The sequence below is a fragment of the Bos mutus genome, chromosome 13, assembly GCF_027580195.1.
Source record: "Bos mutus isolate GX-2022 chromosome 13, NWIPB_WYAK_1.1, whole genome shotgun sequence".
Lineage (NCBI taxonomy): Eukaryota > Metazoa > Chordata > Mammalia > Artiodactyla > Bovidae > Bos > Bos mutus.
Window position 1 is genome coordinate 4,758,032 of NC_091629.1, and position 23,181 is coordinate 4,781,212.

Below are 23,181 nucleotides of genomic sequence, written 5' to 3' on the forward strand. Positions count from 1 at the left end.
CCGTAGAGAATGAGATGGTTATATAGCATCACTGACTCAATGGACATGAATTTGAGATTCCCTGGTGGCTCAGATGGTAAAGAATCCATCCACCTACAATGAAGGAGACCAGGGTTCGATCCCTGGCTTGGGAAGATTCCCTGGAGAAGGGAGTGGCTCCCCATTCCAGTATTCTTGCCTGGAGAGTTCCATGGACAGAGGAGACTGGTGGGCTCTAATCCACGGGGTCACAAAGAGTTGGGACATGACGTAGCAACTGAACAACAACAACAAAACTGAGTATCTTCACTGCCCTAGAAATCCTGGACTCGAGTGTTCACAGACTGCCCCTCCCTGCAATAGTTGTACTTTTGCCGTCTCCAGAACGTTATAGGGTTGGAGTCATACAGTACGTAGCCTTTTCATATGGACTTCTCTCATTTAGGAATATGCATTTATGGTTCTTCTGTGTCTTTTTATGGCTTGATAGCTCATTTCTTTTTACTCTGGATTTCTTAGCTCCCCCTGTGTGACTGGAGGCAAGTACCCTATCCTGATCTTACGTTGGTTAAGCGATGGGATTGGACTTGAGTTTCTTCTTTTTTTCTTCATATTTGTCTTTGCAGCTTACACTATAACTTCTTCATTTCAGGGGTGTTTCTAATATGCAGAAGTCTAGTTCCCAAAACAAAAGCAGTAAAATGTGTCATGATGAGACAGAGCGTAGAGTTTGGAATAATTAACCCAATATCTAAATGCAGCTCAAGGGCAACTCCCAACTAAAGCAGGGTTGTAAACTCAAACATCTAAAGAGACGAAGAGGGTGTGCAGTTTTTACTGTTGTATTAATTTCTCTCCAGACACCGTGGCGTCATGCAGCAGATTTTGTCCTAAAGAGACCAGATGTACATAAAGAATATTTTGTCATCAGTTATTCCTGATTTCAGGAATAATTTCTTAAAATCCAAAGCTTTATTCCTTACTTTTGGCTTTGCTTTATATTCTTGGATCTCAAAAGAAGACATAATTTTGGTGATTTATTCAAGCCCTCTCAATTTATATTGTTGTTTAGTTGCTAGGTCGTGTCCAACTCTTTGCAACCCCATGGACTATAGCCCACCAGGCTCCTCCATCCACGGGATTTCCCAGGCAAGACTACTGGAGTGGGTTGCCATTTCCTTCTCCAGGGGATCTTCTCGACCCAGTGGTTGAACCCGTGTCTCATTCTTGACAGGCAGTTTCTTTACTACCGAGCCACCTGGGAAACCCTCTCAATTTAGAGATATTATAAAACTATAGCAGAAATACATGAAGTGTCATCTAGCAATATTAATTTTAAAAAGTGTTTCTCAAACATCAGAGTCCCTTAGAGGGCATGTTGAAACATAGATTGCTGGCCTGGCCCCTGAGATTCTTGCTCTGTGAGTTTGGGGTGGAGTCCGAGAAACTACATTTCTTCTTCTAAAATTTTTTATATTTTAATCAGAGGATAATTGCTTTACAGTGTTAGTTTCTGCTGTACAAGAACGTGAATCAGCTGTATGTATACATATATCCCCTCCCTCTTGAGACTCCCTCCGACCCTCCCGGCCCACCCCTCTTCTCATCACAGAGCACCAAGCTGAGCATCGTGTGCTATTCAGCAGCTCCCACTAGCTGTCTGTTTCACTCGTGGTAGTGTAAATGTGCAGGCTAAGTCGCTTCAGTCGTGTCCGACTCTTTGGGACCCTATGGACTGTAGCCCACCAGGCTCTTCTGTCCATGGGGATTCTCCAGGCAAGAATACTGGAGTCGACTGCCATTTCCTCCTCCAAGGGATCTTCCCAACCCAGGGATCAAACTTGCTTCTCCTGGGTCTCCTGCACTGGCAGGCAGATTCTTTACAGCTGAGCCACCAGGGAAGCCCGGTACAGTATATAGGTCAATGCTAATCTCTCAGTTCATCCCGCCTTCCCCTTTACCCACTGTGTCCACAAGTCCCTTCTCTGTGTCTGCATCTCCATTCCTGCCCTGCAGATAGGTCATCAGTACCATTTTTATAGATTCCACATATATGTGTTAAAGTTTCTGCATTTTTAACAAAAGTTTCTGGGTAATACTGTTGTTGCTGATCTGTGGACCATATCTTGAGAACCATTGTTTTGAAATAATTCCTTCTCAGACCAAATGAGAGAACTTCTTTTCTTTTTAGGTGAAAATCTTTCAAATGCGGTTAATTTTTTTTTTCTACTTTAAGTTCAGCCACCGGATGAATAGTCTCCAAAACTCTGCCTTCAACCCCACCCCTACTCTGGCTTGGCTCAATGCTTGTGATGAAGACACTTTGCTGAAATTATAATACAAAGAGATAGAAGCATATACACGTATTATGGATGCACAGAGATCAGTGAATAATTTTAACCAGCCTTTAAATTTGCACTTTCTAGCCACTGCCCTTTATCAGAAGCTTTAGGGATAAATGTAATTAGCATACACTTTCCTTTTTGGGGGTTCCAATTCCCCAAATACTTTCTTGAGCTCAGTGTTGATTTCATTGTATAATAGTGGGATTGTCATCTGAACGGAAAAACCCCACAGTATCATTTCTCTAAGTGGATATTGAAATTAATTTGGAAGTATGAGAATTTCTTTAGGCATGCTGTGATCTTGTGATCAATTCAGTGATCCTAGAAATGTGATCTAAAAATTTATAAAAGTGTTATGTGCTTCACATATTTATAAAATCCCAATAATGTATTAAATTCTTTAAGCAAAGTTAACTCTGTTAAATTGGAAAACTTGCATGTGTCTGTTTTTTTTTTTTTTTTTTTACAGTTAAAAAAGCGTTTTTTGAAGTAGATTTACCATGTTGTGTTAGTTACAGGTATACAGCAAAGTGATTCAGTTACATACATGCATATATCCGTTCTTTCTCAGATTCTTTTCCCATATAGATTATTAGAGAGTATTGAGTAGAGTTCCCTGTACTCTACGGTAGGTCCTTGTTGATTATCTGTTTTACACATGTGTGTGTGTGCTAAGGCGCTCAGTCGTGTCCGACTCTTTGTGACCCCATGGACTGTAGCCCTTCAGGCTTCTCTGTCCATGGGATTCTCTAGGCAAAAATACTGGAGTGGGTTGCATGCCCTCCTCCGAGAAAATCTTCCCGACCCCAGGATCGAACCCAGGTCTCCTGCGTCGGCTGGCAGGTTCCTTACCACTAGTGCCGCCTGGGAATCCCTATTTTATACATAGTAGTGTGTATATGTTGGGTTTCCCTGGTGGCTCAGCTGGTAAAGAATCCGCCTGCAATGCGGGAGACCTGGATCCAATCCCTGGGTTGGGAAGGTCCCCCTGGAGAAGGGAAAGGCTGCCCACTTCAGTATGCTGGCCTGGAGAGTTCCATGGACTGTATAGTTCATGGGTTCGCAGAGTCGGACATGGCTGAGCAACTTTCACTTTCATTTTCATGTATATGTTAATCCCAGTCTCTAATTTATCCATCCTACTGGGTTCATTTCTTAAAGCTGGGCTAAGCGGGTTGTTTCTCTGTCGTGTGCTTGTTCAGCTGTGGTTTTCTTACAAGTGAAGGGGGAAATCACAGGAACTCAGGACAAGACAAAGAAAGAAATCAATCACAAGTTCAAGGACTCCCAAATTGAAGATGATTTTCTCTTACAGAAAAAAAGACCATCGCTACCCCCAAATGGTTGAATCATGCTTTTGTGGGCTATGTGTGTGGAAAATACTGTGTTTTTTAAAAATTGAAGTATAGCTGATTTACAGTGTTGTGATTCTTTCAAGTGCACAGCATACTGTGTGTTTTGATTCCAACAGAAAACGAAACCCTTGATGACGGAGTTTTCAGTGAAGTCTACCATCATCTCCCGTTATGCCTTCACCACAGTTGCCTGTAGGATGCTCAACAGAGGCTCTGAGGACCAGGAAGTCACGTTTCAGATGCAGATTCCAGCTGCAGCTTTCATCACTAACTTCACTGCGTAGGTGAACCCTGGAATGAAGATTTCTCTGTAGAGTGGTCAGGGGGAGCCTGAGATGCTGTGAGGACCACAGCCTTTGACCCTGAGAATATATAAATTCTCAACCCAAAGGACTGTCCATGGGAAAGAAGGTTGATTCCCTCCACTCTGCCTTCTTCTTTCCATCCCCATTTCCCCCTGCCTCCTTTTTATTATCTCTTCTTTCGTCCCCTTCATTTCCTCTTTCTTTCTCTCCAACAAATGTCTCCCCACCCCGGGCCAGGCACACTTGGGTGATTGGTCTACTTCTTTGAAAAAGATGAGTGTTGTTCTGCTCTAGAAATTCCTCTGGGGAGAAACAAATAAGCAAACAGATGAATAATGAGATTGCCTTCAGACAGTAGTGAGTGCTATAGAGATGACAGGTAGGATTGAGGGGGCTCTTTTAGGTCGGGGAGTTGGAGAGGTGGCTCAGAGGAGTCAGTTTTGAAGCTGACATCTGAAGGACCAGCCAGCATGATAAACCTTTGATAACTAGATACCATATATTTCTTCTCTTCACCTGAACTAAGAGGTAAAGAGATGCAAAATAGGTGTGTGGGTTTAATTTTAGGTCTGGGCAGGATTCTAGTTGGTGCATCTTCTTGGAAGTTTGTTTGAGCAGGTCTTCTGTGTCCCTCCTGGAGAATCAGAGGCACCATGGGTTGGCTCTTAACACATGGACCTGTTGAAATTTGCCCTAGAACGAAATGAGTGATGCAAGGGTAGTGCCCTAGTCTGGAATGCATTCTCAGTGCATATCCAGGAGGCAAACAAAAATATTTTCTAGGGTTGTCATGGTTATGAGCTCCATGCTTGAGTTTGTCTTGGCAAGCTGGCAGCACAGCTGTCTCTCTTTTTTTCTTTTCAATTAAAGATTTTACTTTGTATTGCGGTATAGCCGATAAACAATGCTGTGATAGTTTCAGGAGAACAGTGAAGGGACTCAGCCATACATATACAAGTATCCATTCTCCCCCAAACTCTCCTCCCTTCCAGGCTGCGACGTAACATTGAGCAGAGTCCGCTGTGCTACACACTAGGTCCTTGTTGGTTCTCCAGTTTAAATACAGCAGCATGTACATGTCCCCTCCAAACTCAACTATTCCTCCTCCCATCCCTCCCCCCGACATCCATAAGTTCGTTCTCTTAAGTCAACACAGCTGTCTCTTGTGTTTCAGGCTTATTGGAGACAAGGTGTATCAGGGAGAAATTACAGAGAGAGAAAAGAGAAATGGTGATAAGGTGAAAGAGAAGAGGAATAAAACCATAGAAGATAATGGGTAAGTACCATTGAATTCAAGAATTAAAAGTCCACTACAGCCAAGTGTCAAGTTTTCTACCTCTTTGACTTCTCATCTTGTTTTCACCCTGTTTCAAGGATTTATCTTTTTATTTTTACCATATTAAGAATATATAATATAACTGGTTAACAATATAGTAGCTGAAGGTTTATGATCAAAAACCCACTCACCCCCATCCCCCAGTTCTCATGCCCTAGAAAGATCCACTTCTGATATTTCTGTAGTTTTATGGTAGTTACCTCCCTTATTCTAAATATTATGATTGTTGTTCTTGTTCAGTCACTTAAGTCATGTCCAACTCTTTGCGACCCCATGAACTTCAGCACACCAAGCTTCCCTGTCCTTCACTATCTCCCAGACTTTGCTCAGACTCATGTTCATTGAGTCGGTGGTGCCATTCAACCATCTCATCCTCTGCTGCCCCCTTCTCCTCTTGCCCTCAATCTTTGCCAGCATCAGGGTCTTTTCCAGTGAGTCAGCTCTTCTCACCAGGTGACCAAAGTATTAGAGCTTTATCTTCAGCATAAAAGTCTTTTCAATGAGTATTTCCTTTAGTATTGTCTGTTTTGATCTCCCTACTCTCTGAGGGACTCTCAAGACTCTTCCCCATCACCACAATTTGAAAGCATCAATTCTTCAGCACTCAGCCTTCTTTATGGTCCAACTCTCACATCTGTACATGACTATTGGAAAAACCATAACTTTGACTATAGTCTTGCTTTTTAAAAAATTTCTTGATAAAAATCAGATATTGATTATTGATTCTCTGCTGTGAAGAAAGAGGATTCAGCAGATTTATAATACTCCCACTTCCTCTCTGCATTCCAAATTTTTGTATTATTTCTTTTTCTTCTTCAGTATAAGCAGAGTTATACCATCCTAGATGAGCCCTGATATCTTCAATGGTAGTATTCTCTCTCCTGCATGTCACCCTTTTCTTTTCCTACTTAATCATTTACTTTTGCTTTGTCAGAATTATCAATATTTAAATTCTGATCTGTCATGGTATTTGAATTATTTGTCTATAAACTGAATCCAAACATTGAAGACCAATAAGTCAATTCACTTTGAATGACTGTAAATAACATTAACTGCAGAGCCACCTAGTATACTGAGATTTGTTTCCTTCTCTGCTAGCCCAGTTGAAAAAAGTATCTCTTCCTTTTGAAGAAAAACGATCACAGGATCTAGAGAAAATAGTGTGGGCTTTATGAGGATTATTATTAATTTTTTTTACATTTCACAAATTGTTCAGAATCATGCCACAGTTCTGTTCAGTTGGATCACAGCATGTATCTGCTTTCCTTTTTTTAAAAAAAATGTTACTTTATTCATTAATTTATTTTGGCCATGCCTCGTCTGGTATGTGGGATCTCTGTTCCCAGACCAGGGATCAAACTGGCAGCCCTGCGTTGGCAGTGTGGAGTATTAACCACTGGACCACCGGGGAGGGCCCTGTGTGTTTTTCCTTGGGGTCACCTGTGTCAGTCGTCTTCCCCTTTGCCCCCTCGGGTCTGCGTCAGGGAGAAAGAAGTAGAAGGTTTCCGTGGTCTTTGAACTCTCTGCTCTTCAGGATTCCTCGAACCCGTATAACGTTCCTTTAATGCAGGCGTTTGCTTCTCTTCCCAAAGCTAAATTCTAGTTTTTCTTTCTAATATCGACTGAAAAAGTTACGCGCAACCTGGAGGTCGAGGATTATGTTTTCTTGGGGGCATTTTTGAGGACCATAGCCCTGGAGACCATCTCTCAGGTAGCTCTGAGGGACTGTTCCAGAGAAGTAAGGGAGGACTAGGATATGGAGGAGGTTCTACTGAAAAAATAAATGTAGTTGAATATCAGAACATGCCTACTAATCAGAAAAAAATCCAGATGTCTCAGGTGAATGGTTTTAGTGCTTTTCTGTGTATGGGAAGGTGCAAGAGTCTGGGCTCTTTGAAATGAGTCCTTAGGTATGCACCTTAGCTACCTCTAACTATAACCTATAATTAACTATAGGTCAGGCTCCTATTTCCCCCATCCTGAAGCCCTTCAGGGTGCATCGTGGGGATGGCTGCAGTGGCTGGTGGCTTGTTGGTAGGGAATGCTGAGGGTTCTCACTGAGAGCGCTTGGCTGGGACCATCCTGGACTTGAGGGTGCCTGGCTTTCTCTGATCCCCCATTGCCTTTTCTCTTCCTTCCAGGGAGAAGGGAACGGAGACATTCAGAGCTTCTGCGGTGCTTCCCAGCAAGGACAAGGCTGCCTTCCTCCTGAGTTACGAGGAGCTCCTGCAGAGACGGCTGGGGAAGTACGAGCACGTGGTCAGCGTGCGACCCCAGCAGCTGGTGGGGCGGCTGACGGTGGAGGTGACTGTGCTGGAGAGGCCAGGCATCGCGGAGCTGGAGGTGCTGGGGCTGCAGAACAGCCGGCAGAGGGGCAGCGGCCGGGGGCCAGGTGAGAGGTGCCAGCAGGTGTGTTCAGGTGTCCCGGCGTTAAAGCCGATGGTGCCCCTGCCGTCCAGGCCCAGGGTGAAGCAAGGATCTGAAGGACAACAGCCAAGCAAAGACAGTGCCCTGTGCATTTTTAGAGAAAATTTATTTATTTGGCTGCATTGGGTCTGGTTTACAGTTCAGGGGATCTTTTGCTGTGGCACAGACTCTAGTTGTCCCGAGGCATGTGGGGTCTTAGTTCCCTGACCAGGCAGACACTTTACCATTGGATCACCAGTAAAGTCCCAGCAATGCCTTTTGTTAAAGCCGTGCTCTATCAGGAGACTTTACAATGTTCTCATCATCTCTCACTCTTGTGTCGCTTCTGGGACTCCACCCTTGGTGAGGCATCTAAAATGTTGGGATGATTATATATATGGACGTGTTTGATAATGTTTGTAGTAGCAAAAGCACTCCTTCATCCTAAATATTCAAGTACATGGATGTGATTAGTAAATTGGGGTTGTAAAAACAATTCATCATATGATAAAGAAAAAAGAGACACATTTGTATGTACGCTTTAATGTTAAATATCGTAACTGTGAAGCTGACCAAAGACTAGGAAGTCATATAAAATAATCATTTATGGGTGAGGGATGATGGGGTCATTTTCTAATACTGTTTTATTTTACCTTATTTTTAAATACTGTGTTATCAAAACAAACATTTAACATTAACAGAAACATCTAACTAATGTGCTATATTCTTTCTAAAATTAGAGAAAGATATGTACTGGAAATTTGATTTAGACCCAGACATTTGTGTTCATCAGCAGGATCACTTAATTTGAGTTTTTCTCAGATTTTAATTTTTTTAAAGTTAACTAATTGATTAATTTTGGACTGTGCTAGGTCTTCATTGCTTCGTGTGGGCTCTATGTAGTTGTGGTACTTGGATTTCTCTTGTAGATGGTAAACTCTAGGGCGAGCGGACTTCAGTAGTTGTTCCTTGAGGTTTAGTTGCCCCAGAGAATGTAGAATCTTCATTCCGGGTCCAGGCGTTGAACTCATGTCCTCTGGGTTGGCAGGCGGGTTCTTAACCACTGCACCACCAAGGAAGTCCCCTTATATTTTAATTTTTTAAGTAGCACTCTTTGCTGAGATGATCATGAAAAATTCAATCTAATTTAATTGCTATATTAACATCAACTAATAGTTTATATTTAATATTCACTTGCATTCGGCCTTATCCTAAATATATCTGTAAGGTCTAACGTCAAGTTGGATAACGATACAGATGTGCCCCCAAAATTGCACCAGGGTTAAAATGACAAGGCTTTGGGTACCTGTGACCCTGAGGTCAGGGAAAGGCTGAGTGATAAGAGATCGCAGAAAATACAGAACCTGAATTCAACCCCTGTGACTGCAAGGAGGGTGCAGAGTCGCCCAAGAAGCCTTCTCATACGAGAATATTTAGGGATGAGTTTGTAAGGAGACAAGAGAAATGCCTTGACATGAGGAATAAGAGAATGTTGTTAATCTTACTTGAGGGGAAAATAGTGAAGACCTGGAGCTGTTAGTGGGAAGAGTAAACGGTATGGAACCTAGTTGTGCCCCCAGCACGCAGTTCAGTGAACGACTCTGGATGAGAGAGGTAGTTTGCTCTCAAAGACTGGAGCATGGATGCAGGTCTTTGTTAGAAGTTAACTCCAAGCACTGAGTTTGCAGTCCGTCCAGATCTCATCAAAAGTTAAAGATATTGTCAAGAGACCTGACATTCAGAAATGATATGAGATAAAAGACATCATTCTTAGATCATTGAGGTCACCATAGGTGGGGTTAATGGATTTGTGATCAGTTAAGAGTTAATATCCTTGAAAAAAATGACTTGGGCCCTGTGAGATCAGCTTACACATCTGTAAATAGGGATTATAACCGTCTCTCAGGGTCATTGAGAAGCTTTCATGCCAAGTAAAATCTTAATCATCATCATTATTACAATTACCTTCTATTTAGTTTTTCCTCTCCAAATCTTATCTCTCCTATTAGATCATAAATGATTTTGAAACAAGACTTTGTCAGATTAACCTTTGTCATCTTGTATTAGTTTTTTTAAAAAAAATTATCATTTATTTATTTAGCTTCATCCAGTCTTAATTGTGGCATGTGGGATCTTAGTTCCCTGACCAGGGATGGAACCGAGACTGCCTATGTTGGGAGCATGGAGTCTTAGCCACTGGACCACCAGGAAAGCCCCTCCGTACGGTATCAAACACTGTGCCTTTTAAAGAGTAGATAGCTGATTAGGTGTCTGCAAAGTAGAGAAGAAAAGGGAAAAAAGAAATGAAAAAAATACACACCTAAACTAATAACAAAGAATGTTTTAAAATTTCATTTTTTCCTAATCATAATTTATCAGGAAATTATCCCACATGGGAAGGATGGTTATCCTGCTCTAGAAATGAAGTGCCTGTGTGCCCTGCCGGGTTCAGAACCACCATGACTCTTCCAAGATGTGTCTGTGTGGTGGTGTGTGGGTCATCCTGTAAGGGCTAGGTCTGAATCCTGATGGTTGTTTGTAAAGTTGCTCACTGCTTATCAGCAGGGCCTGTGGGAATCTCTGAGGAATGTTTCCAGACCATTGATCTCCTGGGAATTTGTTTATTTTTAAGAAAATTGTTTTCCTGGCTCTTTGCACCAGACCAGATATCTGGCCTTGCAGAGCGAGAGATCTCACGGGCCGTTCCCTGGGCCAGGTGCGGTGGACTGGGGCCCTTTTTGCTCTTCAGTCTGGTCCAGAGCTCAGCTGCTGCTGTTCCTGCAAAACAGCCGCTGCAGGAAGGAGCCAGAGGCACAGGATGCTGTGATTGTGCCTGGATGTTGTTGCATGTGTTCCAAAAGCACCCGGGCAGAGATGCAGCTAGAATAGAACTGAGACCCGGACGTGGGCTGCGAGCGTGTGAATGTGGACTGGAGCCAGTGCGGGCCGCTGAGATCAGACTTCTGGATGTTCTCTGAGCAAATCTCTATCCACTGGACCCTCTGATATTGTTAGAGAAGCAGTTCTAGATAAGAATGACTGTGTGCTAGCTACTAGACTCGGCTTGTGCACACCAGACTTCTAGGACAGCCCTCCCTGGGAGCTTTTGTAAAATACTTAGGGTGTGAGTTCAGATTCCATGTCTCCCCCTAGGTCCATAAAAAGAAGAGAAAGCCTAAAAGCTGTGGAACCTACTTTTGCCTCAGTTTCCTTGTCTGATGTGTTCAGCCCATGGCTATTGAACCATAAATGAATGAACTTTGTCTCAATGTGAAAGCCAATGCTGTGAGACGTAATTTGCAAGTCAAAGCATTCTACTTTCTGGATTATTAAAACAGTTAACTTGTGTGTGTGGTTCAAACTCTAACAGGTTACAAATTGGTGTTCAGTGCAAGACCACACTCCCTCTCTCTTCCTTCACCCTGCTTCCTTCTCCCTCAGTAACTTGATGATTTGGGGGCTCAATGGAACAAGAGTATTTGAAATTCATTCTTTTCTGGAGCATCCCTGGATGTCTGACGATCTTAAGTCATAACCTGGATAAATATTCCATCTATGTGATTGGTTTAAAGCTGGTTACTTCACTCTCTAGGTTAAAATCTCAAACTTCTTGTGGTCCTGTGGCACCTATTGTCCTTTCCATGATTCAAAAAAAAAAAAAAAGCAAAACAAAAAACTGGTTGGGGCCATAAAATTTTCTTTTATGATCAGATCCCTGATGGCTCGGAGTAAAATAAAATGAGATAAACAATATTAGAAATAAGGTACCTAAGGGCCTTTTTCATCTCCTTTGGCTTTATATCAGTGATGCTCAAACCTGGCTATACCCTAGAGTCATCTGGAGAGGTTAAAAAAAAAAACAGATGACTGAGTCCTCATTCAAACACTTGAATTAGAATTTACCCAGGTTAAGGCCTCGATAACTGTATTTTGAGGTGTGATATTCTGAGTCTATTCCATGAGAAACTGAAAATTTTATGAGTGCTTTTAATTTATTTATTTGTAATGCTCAAGAATAATGCTCAAAATTTTTCCTACCATTAAACAGATATGGCTCTGTGACTTGCATAGTTTATCCTTTATATTCTTTGCTCATTTCTTTTTAAAATTTTTATTTATTTACTTTTGGCTTTGCTAGATCTTCATTGCTGCGTCTGGCTGTCTCTAGTTGTGGTGGATGGGGTGTGCTCCCTAGTGGGAGTGTCCGGGTTTCTCGTTGCTGTGGCTTCTCCTGCTGTGGAGCACGGGCTTTAGGCATCGGGCTTCAGTAGCTGCGGCTCACCGGCTTAGTCGTTCCAGGGCATGTGGGATCTTCCCAAACCAGGGATTGAACCTTTGTTCCCTGCATTGGCAGGCAAATTCTTAACCACTGGACCACCAGGGAAGTCCTGTTCTTTGCTTTTTTTAAAAAAGCAGTTTTATTGAGGCTAAGTTTGCATAGCATAAAATTTACTCATTTTAAGTCTTCTAACTCAGTAATTTTTGTACACTTGCAAAGTTGCGCAACCATCAGCCCAATCCAAGTTTAGAACATTCCTATCACCCCGAAAAGCTGTTTGTGCGTCTTTGCAGTCACTCCCTGTTCCAGCCTCAGCCCCAGGCAAACACTAATCCACTTTCTGTCTCTCTTTTCAGACAGCTGCATTTTTCAAAGCACCCCAGGTGGTTTTGACAGTTGGTAAATGTTAGGAGCCTTACTTTGGACCTCCCGGCAGAATGTATGGACATGAACTCTATTAGGATCCTGACCCATAGAAGCAGCTTTTTTTAGATGAATTATTTTATTCATTTATCTTTAACCATTTTAAAAGTTGAAGTATAGTTAATTTACAGTGTCGTGTCACTTTCAGGTGTACAACAAAGCGATTCAGTTATATGTACATGTGTATCTATTTCTTCAGATCCTTTCCCCTTATGTACTGTCTGTGCTTAGCCGCTCACTCGTGTCTGACTCTTTGCGACCCCATGGACTTTAGCTAGCCAGGCTTCTCTGTCCATTGAATTCTCCAGGAGATAACACTGGAATGGGTTGCCATTCCCTTCTCCAGGAGATCTCCCTGACCCAGGGATCAAACTGGGGTCTCCTGTATTGCTGGCAAATTTTTTACTGTCTGAGCCACCAGGGAAGCCCATATATAGTAGTATATGTTAATCCCAAACTCCTAATTTATTTCTTCCCTTACCCCACCTTCCCCGCTTTGGTAACCCTAAATTTGTTTTCCATGTCTGTGGGTGTATTTCTGGTTTGTATGTAAGTTAACTTGTATCTTTTCTGAAAAAAAAAAAAAAATTATGCTTTAGGTTTTTAGAACCCATACCCGTGCCACCCCCACCCACCCCGCCCCCGCCCCCACCAAGTGCTCTGCAAGGAATGTGTGCTCATTACCCTTTACCTGCCCAGGAACTCAGCCTACAGTGTGCTTTTTAATTGTATCACTCCTAGGTCAGGTTCCCATAAAATAATCCTAAGAACCAAGAAAGCTTCATTAGAAAGAAGAGAAGCACTAGAAATACAGTTTCATTACCTTTGATGTTGGAAGATGAGATTGTTGACTCTGCGGGGGTCTTTGAGGATAAATTAATGACCAGTCTTGAGTCCTGCAAGCTCAAGTCACCTTTGACTGCCGGCTAGACTTGTGTGTATCTACAGTGTCTTGTGTATCCGTAGACACCAGTGAGGAGTTGGTTGAATCTGTTTAAAAATCATATTTTTCTTTTCCTTTGCTTGGTCTGGTAACCTCCTGACCCTGCCGTTTGCTGTAATGGCTCTCGGGATTGTAATGGAGGCAACTAGCATGGTGCCTGCCATAGAATGGGTGCTCAGTAAGTATTTGTTAAGAGAATTTAAGAATAAATAACTGTCAACAATGTAGATGCCATTGGGGTTTCAACACCTTCCTGGTTTGTTGTTGCTCAGTTGCTAAGTTGTGTCCGACTCTTTGCGACCCCATGGACTGACTGTATATAGCATGCCAAGCTTCTCTGTCCTTTACTACCTCTTGGAGATTGCTCAGACTCATGTTCCTTGAGTCAGTGATGCCATCCAACCACCTCATCCTCTGTCACCCCCTGCCTGGTTTAAGTTGGTTAAGTTCTCCAGATCTTGGGTATGGCTCTTATTCTGTTGTGAAGGAGGGATTCGGAGGCAGAGTTTGGTTCCAGAAGACTTGTTTCCAGAATTGCCAGATAAAAGAGGGGATGCTGGGTTTAAATTTGAAACTCCAAGTAAACAACGTGTCCCATGCAGTATCTGAGACATGCTTATCCTAGAAAGTCACTGGTGGTGTATCTGAAATTCAGATGTGATAGGGCATTCTTTTTCTTTGCTAAATCTGGCCTCCCTGCGCTATTAAAGCCTGCATTGTGACTAACGGTTCACCCCCAGCTCCGGTTCCCTGCTGCCGTATGTCCCTCCCCGGGATCCAGTCTCCAGGCTGCAGCTGGAAGGGTATGGCCCCGCTTGGCCTCTGTACCTTTGCCAGGAAGCAATCTGGCTGTTACGTGAGGGTTTCCAACATTGTTCGGTGCAGAAATCACTGATGTATGAATCATTTGGCTCCAAGTCGGGTCTGTTTTGTTTTGTTTTTAATGCTAATAGGAGGACCCACGCTATCTCGTCTGGTCGTCGGCTGTAGCTGGGTGGGGGTCAGCTGTGAACAGGATGGCTTGGAGCCACCCGGGAGGGTGACCTTCTCTTTCACTTAATACTTGTAAGCATCCTCCTCTTCTTCAGGATGCCTCACTCTGCTTCTTCCTTTTCCCTGCTGTGTTAGTTTGCTATACGAGGTGGGATGTTGTCTGGGCAAATGGCACTGTCTGCCACAGGTGTGACTGAAACCAGAGGTGGAAGCATGTGCCATGACTTGACTAGAGCACTGCCACACCCATCAAAACACTTTCAAGATGGTCCTCTTGAAGGGCCCCTCCGTCCACCTGCCCGAGTATGTGCTGACGTGTTGAGCCGTGTCCACGTTAAACGTTCCAAGAGCTCACAGCGAGTCCTCACCATGTTCCTGCTCTGTGCTACGATGTCCACGGCCCTTGTCATGGCCCTTGAATAACTTAGAGTGGGCAGTTTTTAAAAATTCACAAAAGTGTTTTTCTTTCATTGACATGCATTTGATTTGCAACGCTGAGTTAGTTTCAGGTGTACGACGAAGTGATTCAGTTTACGTATACACGTATCTGTTCTTTTTCAGGGACTTCCCCAGTGGCTCACTGGTAAAGAATCCACCTGTCATGCAGGAACCATAGGAGATATGGGTCTGATCCCCGAGTCGGGAAGATCCCCTGGAGGAGGACATGGCAACCCACTCCAGTATCCTTGCTGTGGACAGAGGAGCCTGGCAGGCTACGGTCCATGGGGTCACAAAGAGTCGGACATAACTGAAGTGACTTAGCATGCACGGAACCTTCTTTTCCAGATTCTTTTCCATATAGTTTATTACCGAATATTAAGCAGAGATCCTTTTTGATTATTATTTTATATATATTGTTGCTATTTAGTCATTAAGTCGCATTTAACTCTTTTGCAACCCTGTGGACTGTAGCCCGCCAGGCTCCTCTGTCTGTGGGATTTTCCAGGCAAGAATATTGGAGTGGGTTGCTATTTCCTCCTCCAGGGGAAGCTTCCTGAACCAGGGATCAAACTTGCATCTCCTGCATTGCAAGCAAATTCTTTACTGTTGAGCCGTCGGAGACACCCCATTTTATAGTATATATGTTAATCTCAAAAGCCTGATTTATCCCTCTCCCCGTTCCTCTTTGGTAACCATAAATTTGTTTTCTATGTCTGATTTGATATTTGTATATGATGCAAAATGACGATCACAGTAAACCTAGGTGACATCCCTCACAGTTACAGAATTTGTGTGTATGTGTGAGATGAGAACTTTTAAGATTGGCTCCCTTGCTGCTGCTGCTGCTGCTGCTAAGTCGCTTCAGTCGTGTCCGACTCTGTGCGACCCCAGAGACGGCAGCCCATCAGGCTCCCCCGTCCCTGGGATTTTCCAGGCAAGAGCACCACTGTATTATTAACCTTAGTCACCATGGCGTAATTATATCCCCATCACCTTTTCTGTTAACACTCTGCCGATTGGCCTGAATTTGTCTTTTTTCGATGAAGGAGGGTAGTTGCCCAATTCTTCATTCCCTTTGTTGAAGAAATCTCCCCACTGGAGCCCAGGTGAGCAGGTGACATAAACAAACACAGGCAGTTTGACGTCTTTTCCAAGGGGAAATGAGATGTTTGGAAATGCTTTTGTAAAATCCCCGGGTGTTGGCTGCTTTTCCCTGACAGTGGGCGAACCCAAGGCCCACAGGAAACAGAGGCCAGGAAATCCCCCATCAGTTGACCGAAAGGGGAGTAGCGTTCAACTGATGCCCTTGACTGTGGTTCTTGCTTTACACCTTTAGACACTGTACATAGCAACTGGCTTTCCTTTCCCCCCATGTGGTCGTCTAGGAGGGGAATGTTTGTCTGTAAATAACATCCTGTTCTTTTCACCCTTTATGCAAAATAAACAATGTCTTATCAGTACAAGATAGAATCGGTGGGGAAAATAGGAGTTTTTAAAAATTATTTGTTTATGTGGCTGTGCTGGGTCTTAGTCGTGTCACGTGGAATCTTTAGCTGCAGCTCTCAGACTCTTGGCTGTGGCATGTGGGATCCAGTTCCCCGACCAGGACTCGAACCCCAGGTCCCATGCGTTGGGAGTCTTCGTCACTGGGCCGCCAGGGAAGTCCCAAGAATAGGAATACTTCATACCACTTGTATGTGTGGTTCTATACCTTAAGAGGGCTCCTTGGAGAATCTGGTGAAAGCTACAGACATCTGTCCCGAAAAAAGTATACATGTACCGTTTCATGCCAAATTCTGTATGTAATTTCAGGGAACTCTTGAGAAACCACTACCTCCACAACCTTTATAAAGGTTATTCCCTATATGTGAAGTGAAAGTCGCTCAGTCGTGTATGTGTCCATGGAATTTTCCAGGCCAGAATACTGGAGTGGGCAGCCTTTCCCTTCTCTAGGGGATCTTTCCAACCCAGGGGTCAAACCAAGGTCTCCCACATTGCAGGCAGATTCTTTACCAGCTGAGCCACAAAGGAAGCCCAAGAATACTGGAGTGGGTAGCCTATCCCTTCTCCAGGGGATCTTTCCAACCTAGGAATCGAACCCAGGGTCTCCTACATTGCAGGCAGATTCTTTACCAACGAAGCCAGACATTGTTGAATTCCCTGTTATGAATGTTCCACATGATGTGCCTTTTTTTCCTCCCAATAATGAATATTTTTTTACTAAGTTTTCAGTGGTATAGAGAAACCTGCTATTGGAAAATGTAAACTATATGTTACCAAAATGTCTTTTTTTTCTCGTGAGTTGCCTTTCATCCTAGACAGAATAACAAAGTGCTTCTTGAGGGAAAGAGGGTGGGGGCTAGTATGTATTGAGCATTCATTGTGTGTCTGGTGGGACTTTCTTGGTGGCTCAGACAGTAAAGAATTCACCTGCAATGCAGGAGCCACGGGTTCGATCTTTGAGTCAGGAAGATCCCGTGGAGAAGGGAATGGCAACTCGCTCCAGTATTCTTGCCTGGGAAACCCCATGGACAGAAACCCCCTGGCAGGCTACAGTCCAGGGGGTTGCAAAGAGTCTGACACGACTTAGCAACAGCACCATCCTTAGTTCCTTTTAGATGTGATGTCATTTAATTCTGACCATGATTCTACGAAGTGGATTTGAAAGGCGTGGAACTAAGGCTCAGAGATGATAAGTCAGTCTTTTGAGTCTATCAAACCCTGGAGCCCACTTCCCTTGATATTGTATGGGTTCTAAAAAACATTTTCCAGTTTATTGTATGGGTTCTAAAAAATATTTTCCAGTTAAAAAATATGGGACTTCAGACAGGAAGAAGGCCTTGTGGGGATGCTGATGACCTGAGAAGCAGGGCAGAGTGGGTGGAGACAGACCAGTCGGTGCATCTTCAGGGGCTGCCCTAGAGGCAGTCCTGTGCCCGTGAAGGTCACCTTGCAGGAGACCACTCTTGCTTGGCTGAAAACAGGGAGATGGCATGAGAAGACACAGCTTCCTCCAATTCAAAGTAATCACGAAGTTCACTGCTAGCCCTGACCAAGTGGGTGTGAAGAAGGGCAAGCCAGGATATGTGGGTTCTCATGAGAAAAGTGGGTCGGGTTCTCATTCTCTTGGTCTGCTCCCAACCTGTTTCCTTGCACTCTTCATTATGTTTAGGACACATCCCATGATTGCTGAGGGCCCTGCTAATAAATTAGCTCATTGTGCTTCCGATTTTGTGGCAGGCAGCAGGACCCCTGTTCACGCGGAAGAAAAGCTAAATAGTATTATTCTGCTTTTCGATCTTGGTCAGTCATTAGGGCAGCCTCATTGATTTTTTTCTCTCTCTAATAAAAAGAGGATTTTATGTTCTACAAATACTTCTCTGGAATTTTTCCCAGTGGGCCTTTATATTTTTTTTTGATAGGTAGTGGAAAATTCTTTGGGTCACATTGACTGTCTGATACTTAGTGGGTGGAGGTCAACCTCAGGAACTGGGCTTCTTGGTGAATAACCCGGTTGGGGATCAACCCACTCTTTGAGCACATAAAAGAAGCCCATTTATAGGAATCTCATGAATTTTCATCACACACTAGCAAACATCAGAGGTCAGTAGGAAACTGAAATGATAATACACTATCCTTTCTCATGGCTTATATCAAAGAGGCTAGTCAAATTGATTATGAAGAGAGAAATTATACTTTTTAATCCTTGGTGCTTTCATTCAACTATGAATGGTATTAATTCAGGGTAATTGTAAAGACCATTTCAACAAGAAAGACTTGGAACATGAAATGGTAGGTACATCCTGACAGTGTTGTTGTTCAGTCACTCAGTTGTGTCCGACTCTTTGCCACCCCATGGACTGTGCGTGCCAGGCTTCCCTGTCCTTCACCATCTCCTGGAGCTTGCTCAAACTCACGTGCATCGAGTCAATGATACCATCTAACTATCTCATCCTCTATCGCCCCCTTCTTCCGCCTTCAGTGTTTCCAGTGTCAGGATCTTTTCTAATGAGTTGGCTCTTTGCATCAGGTGGCCAAAGTATTAGAGCTTCAGCTTCAGCATCAGTCCTTCCAGTGAACATTCAGGGTTGATTTCCTTTACAATTGATTGGTTTGTTCCCCTTCACAGTGTAAAGAGAATAAAATCTCATTTGTGTCAACTTTGAAGGTTAGAGAGAATCTAGTGCCACCCACTCACATACGTCAAAGGCACACCACCATTGTCTGTGCAGGAGCCAGAATCGCTTGGGAAGCCTTGTGAAAATACGGATCCCTGGGTCCCACCTGCAGGGTTTCTGGGACGAGCCCAAGAACTTGTTTTTCTAGCAAGTTCCCAGGTGATGGCTGCTGGTCCAAAACCACAGTAGAGCTGGTCTGTATCACCTGGCAGATGATGAACTCATCTAGGGTTTGCTGGAGCACTGCTAGAGAGACGAGTTGTGAAACTGCCTCTGCCAACAGGACATCTTTCTTAGAGCTGAGGGATGTGGAGGGCTTCCCTGGTGGCTCAGTTGGTAAAGAATCTGCCTGCCAAGCAGCAGACTGCCTGCAGTGCAGGAGACCTGGGTTCAGATCCCTGCGTCAGAAAGATTCCCCGGAGAAGAAAATAGCAACTCACTGGAGTTGGACTCAGTCCAATTCCCCAGAGAAGAAAATGGCAACTCACCCCAGTGAGTTGCCTGGAAAATTCCATGGACTGAGGAGCCTGGTGGCTACAGTCCATGGGGTCACAAAGTCGGACACAACTGAGCATGCACACTTAGGGACGCTGCACAAGGAAATGTTTCCCTGGTCCTCTGTCCCTGGTCCTGTTCTGCCAGCTAGTACACTGTGTAATGCCACCAAGTATTACCCTGAGTGTATAAACGGCCACACAAAAAGATTCACCCTAAGGCAGAGGTCCACTTGACAAATAATACTATGTTCCATCCTGGGAGTTACTATTCAGTCTCTTGTGCTATGCAACTTTCAGCAAGTTTAAATTTTTTTTAAAAAATTGGGGTATGCATAGAATAAAGTGTATAAACCTTATGTGTGTAGCTTAAGGAAGTTTTACATATATATACACACACACACACACACACACACATATATATATATACACATATATATACACACACACACCTAGCAGTTACTTTCAAGTCAACATGTAGAGTATTTTCAGCACCCCACAAGGTCCCCTTATCCTCTTTCCCAGTCAGTGTTTACCCTCCCCAAAGGAACCAGTATGCACTTCCTTTTTTTTTTCCTCCAACAGATTTATTTCTTTCAAGGAATGGATTTTGAAAAGAAAAACCATGGGGCAGACAGGCATGAAATAGATGTAAGCTGTTCTGCCCATTGCTTTATAATCCCAGCACACTAGTACAGAGAATGCCCAGTACAGAACACAATAAAGGGTCAGAGATGGAGGGGTTCCCTTAGGCAGGGCTGAAGACTGCAGTCTCTGGAATTTGGAGTTGAGGCTGCAGTCCCGGTTTTTGGATGGACCACTGGGTGTGTGGTACAGTCCATGCTTTTAACCAGATTTGAACAGAACGGCCACTTGGCCCGGGTAGAAGTGAAGTGTTCGGTGTCACGTGTCACATAACTCGTTCCTCCCCACGATGCAGTGCCAGGTGGGGGTGTGCTTCTTGCCACACTCCTTCTTGATACGAGCCGCGATGCCCTTCTGCATATTATATGTCTCCAGTGCCTGAGTAGCAAGTCCTCCGAGTCCTGTCGCATCTCCTCTGACATGTCAGCATTCTTGATCATGGCCTTTGGGTCACCAAGAAGCAGGGGCTGGCTGGCTGCGACGGTCCCTGAGGGAGGGGTTGGCAAGGCTCCCACCCGCGGAGAGAGGCCCCAGTATGCTCTTTCGACCGCTGTGAGTTTTGCCTGCTCCTGAGCTTCGTGTAAGTGGGAATAGTGAATACTTTCTTCTGTATCTTATGTTTTCACTCAAAATGACTCTGATTCAACCATGTTGCCAGTAGCAGTTGTCCTTTCCTCTTCCTTGCATAGAGTGTCCCAAGTGTGACACGATGTATTATTTCATGTCTGTTCACGTCTATTCACTGTCACTTCGATTTTGTACCTGTTTCTGGTTGATGATAATGTTAGCAAGCATGACTGCTCCCCATGAATCAGAATGGTGCTAAGTACATCACATCACCACCATGTCAAGAGTGAGTTTGGTAGACCACAAATCCATTGTACAGATGAGATAACTAGGGCTCAGTAACCTGCCCCAAATCTCATAGAGAACAGGTGGACCCGGTATCAAGTGCAGGTCCGTGTGACCCTCCTGTGATCTCAAGTGCTTAGCTAGGGTATTTTCATACCTCTCACTCTTGGTGCCTGACCAGTAATCATCCGTGAGAGACGACTCCAGAGAACACAGGCTGGTACTCTTCATGGTCCCCTGGAGAGTTTCCCAGCACCTTTTTCTCATGAGCAGTTCTGTTGGAAGTATTCTCTTACCTACAACTGACTTTCTGCAAGAACAGACTTCCCTGTTTACTACCTCTCTGGTCAGTCCTGAAATTCCTGCCCTTGGTAAGTATTAAAAATAGAAGAATCAGTTCTGCCTTGTGGTTCCTGGTAAGGTTACACCTAAATGGTGTCTTAAAATTAATTGTCTCTTTTGGTGAAGGAAATGTTTAAAGTTCCTTTGACTTTTGTCTAATAAGTCCTTAGCAGAAGGAAGTTTATTCTTAGACACAAATTACCATGGGCAAATGATGCCTCATTTCCTTTTTTGTTTTGCTAATTAAGGATGGAAAATTGTTGGTCAGCTTACTCCATGGTATCAACTTGAATAGACTTAAAAAGAGAATCTGATGCTTTGCAGCAATTTCAAGCCAGCCTTTGATTCAGTATCTGGATTAAAAGTCTCCACATACTAATGTTTAGGAATTCCTCATTTTCCTATTCTTCATAATGCATGCAAATCTCAAAAAGCTAGTTGCTCAACATATAGACACAGTTTTGATTGGATTTACAAAGGTGGGTAGTCTGTGAAATAATTCTCCATAGTGTGTCTTACTGAAAGAAATGAAAGTTAGGAGGAAAACGAGATTGTTCTTTACTTAGTATATCATCTCACTCATTTTTCTTAAATCACAGAAAAAAATCATTTATCTCTTCCTCTTTCTGGAATTTTAATTTACATCCTAAGTTTTGTGCTGGGAAGGCTTTGGGCAGTGTTTTTTTAAAAGAGTCATAAACCTTCTGGACAAGCAGCACGTGATGAGCGCCAAATGATTGATGGAGGAAAAGCACCCCTTATGGAAGAATTGCGTATGGAAGGAATGAGAGAATCAGAAACCGCCGTTTTGCGACTCTGATGAAACACTGAACAAACATCATCGGTGACTGATAAATCTGTTAAGGGAAAGACTGATGAGGAATTTCATCATGGGCGATCAGAACCGTCCAGCGCTCTTACTGAAACTAAAAGTGGACAACTCAATATTGCGTACTACCTGATGTGGTAAAGAAGTAAGGACTCAGCGTCACCAGGAGTGTTCTTGTCCACAGCACTGAACCTGAATCTAACCAGCCTCCAGCTCTACCCTCCGAACACAAGGAGATGCAGGGGACTGAGCTTGAGCCTCAAGCTTGATTGAGCATTAGATCATGGGGGGAATTGGAAAGACCCGACACCCCGACTGTGTCCCAGAACAGTTAAATGAGCTCTTGGCCTGGGCATTGGCACGTTTTCTGCTCGCTGTGACACTACGTTCAAGCCAGAGTTGGGGACCAGGAGAGCAGGGGACCAAAAGACAGGACAGAAAAACCGTCATGACGTACAGAACGTGAGAAGCTCCACGGAAGACAGAACCGGCGTTTTACAAGATGTGTGTGTAGCACTAGTAAAAGGGTAGAGAGAGGACATTTGTGGATTAAGAGAGATTTCAGAAATATCAGTCAAATGTGATGTAGGGACTTTCTTATGATCCTGAGTCAAACAAAGCTGCCATTCTAGGACATTTTCCAGAGAATCAGGAAACTTTAAATACAAGCTGAGTATCTGATGATATTAAAGCACAAAGCATTAACTTTGTTACATTTGATACCAGTTTTGTGGTTACGCTGAAAAAAGTTCTTGTAGAGATACATAAAGAAGTATTTGGGGCTTCCCAGGTGGCCCTCGTGGTAAAGAACCCATCTGCCAATGCAGGAGACTTAAGAGATGTGGGTTCAGTCGCTGGGTCAGGAAGACCCCCTGGAGGAGGAAATGGCAACCCGCTCCAGTATTCTTGCCTGGAGAATCCCATGGACAGAGGAGCCTGGTGGGCTATAGTCCATTGGGTCACAAAGAGTCAGACACGGCTGAAGTATTTTTGTGCTTCACAAATGCACTCACGCACAAAGAAGCATTTATGGCTG

At 43.7% G+C, this 23,181-nt stretch overlaps 1 protein-coding gene across 1 annotated transcript in view; it reads left to right on the top strand.

Annotated features, from left to right (window-relative positions):
* Positions 1–23,181, top strand: part of ITIH5 (inter-alpha-trypsin inhibitor heavy chain 5) — an 84,250-nt gene that overhangs the window by 21,175 nt on the left and 39,894 nt on the right. The window contains 3 exon segments of the mRNA XM_070380907.1: positions 3,796–3,959; positions 5,159–5,260; positions 7,462–7,712. Coding sequence (XP_070237008.1) covers positions 3,796–3,959; positions 5,159–5,260; positions 7,462–7,712 — 517 coding nt within the window.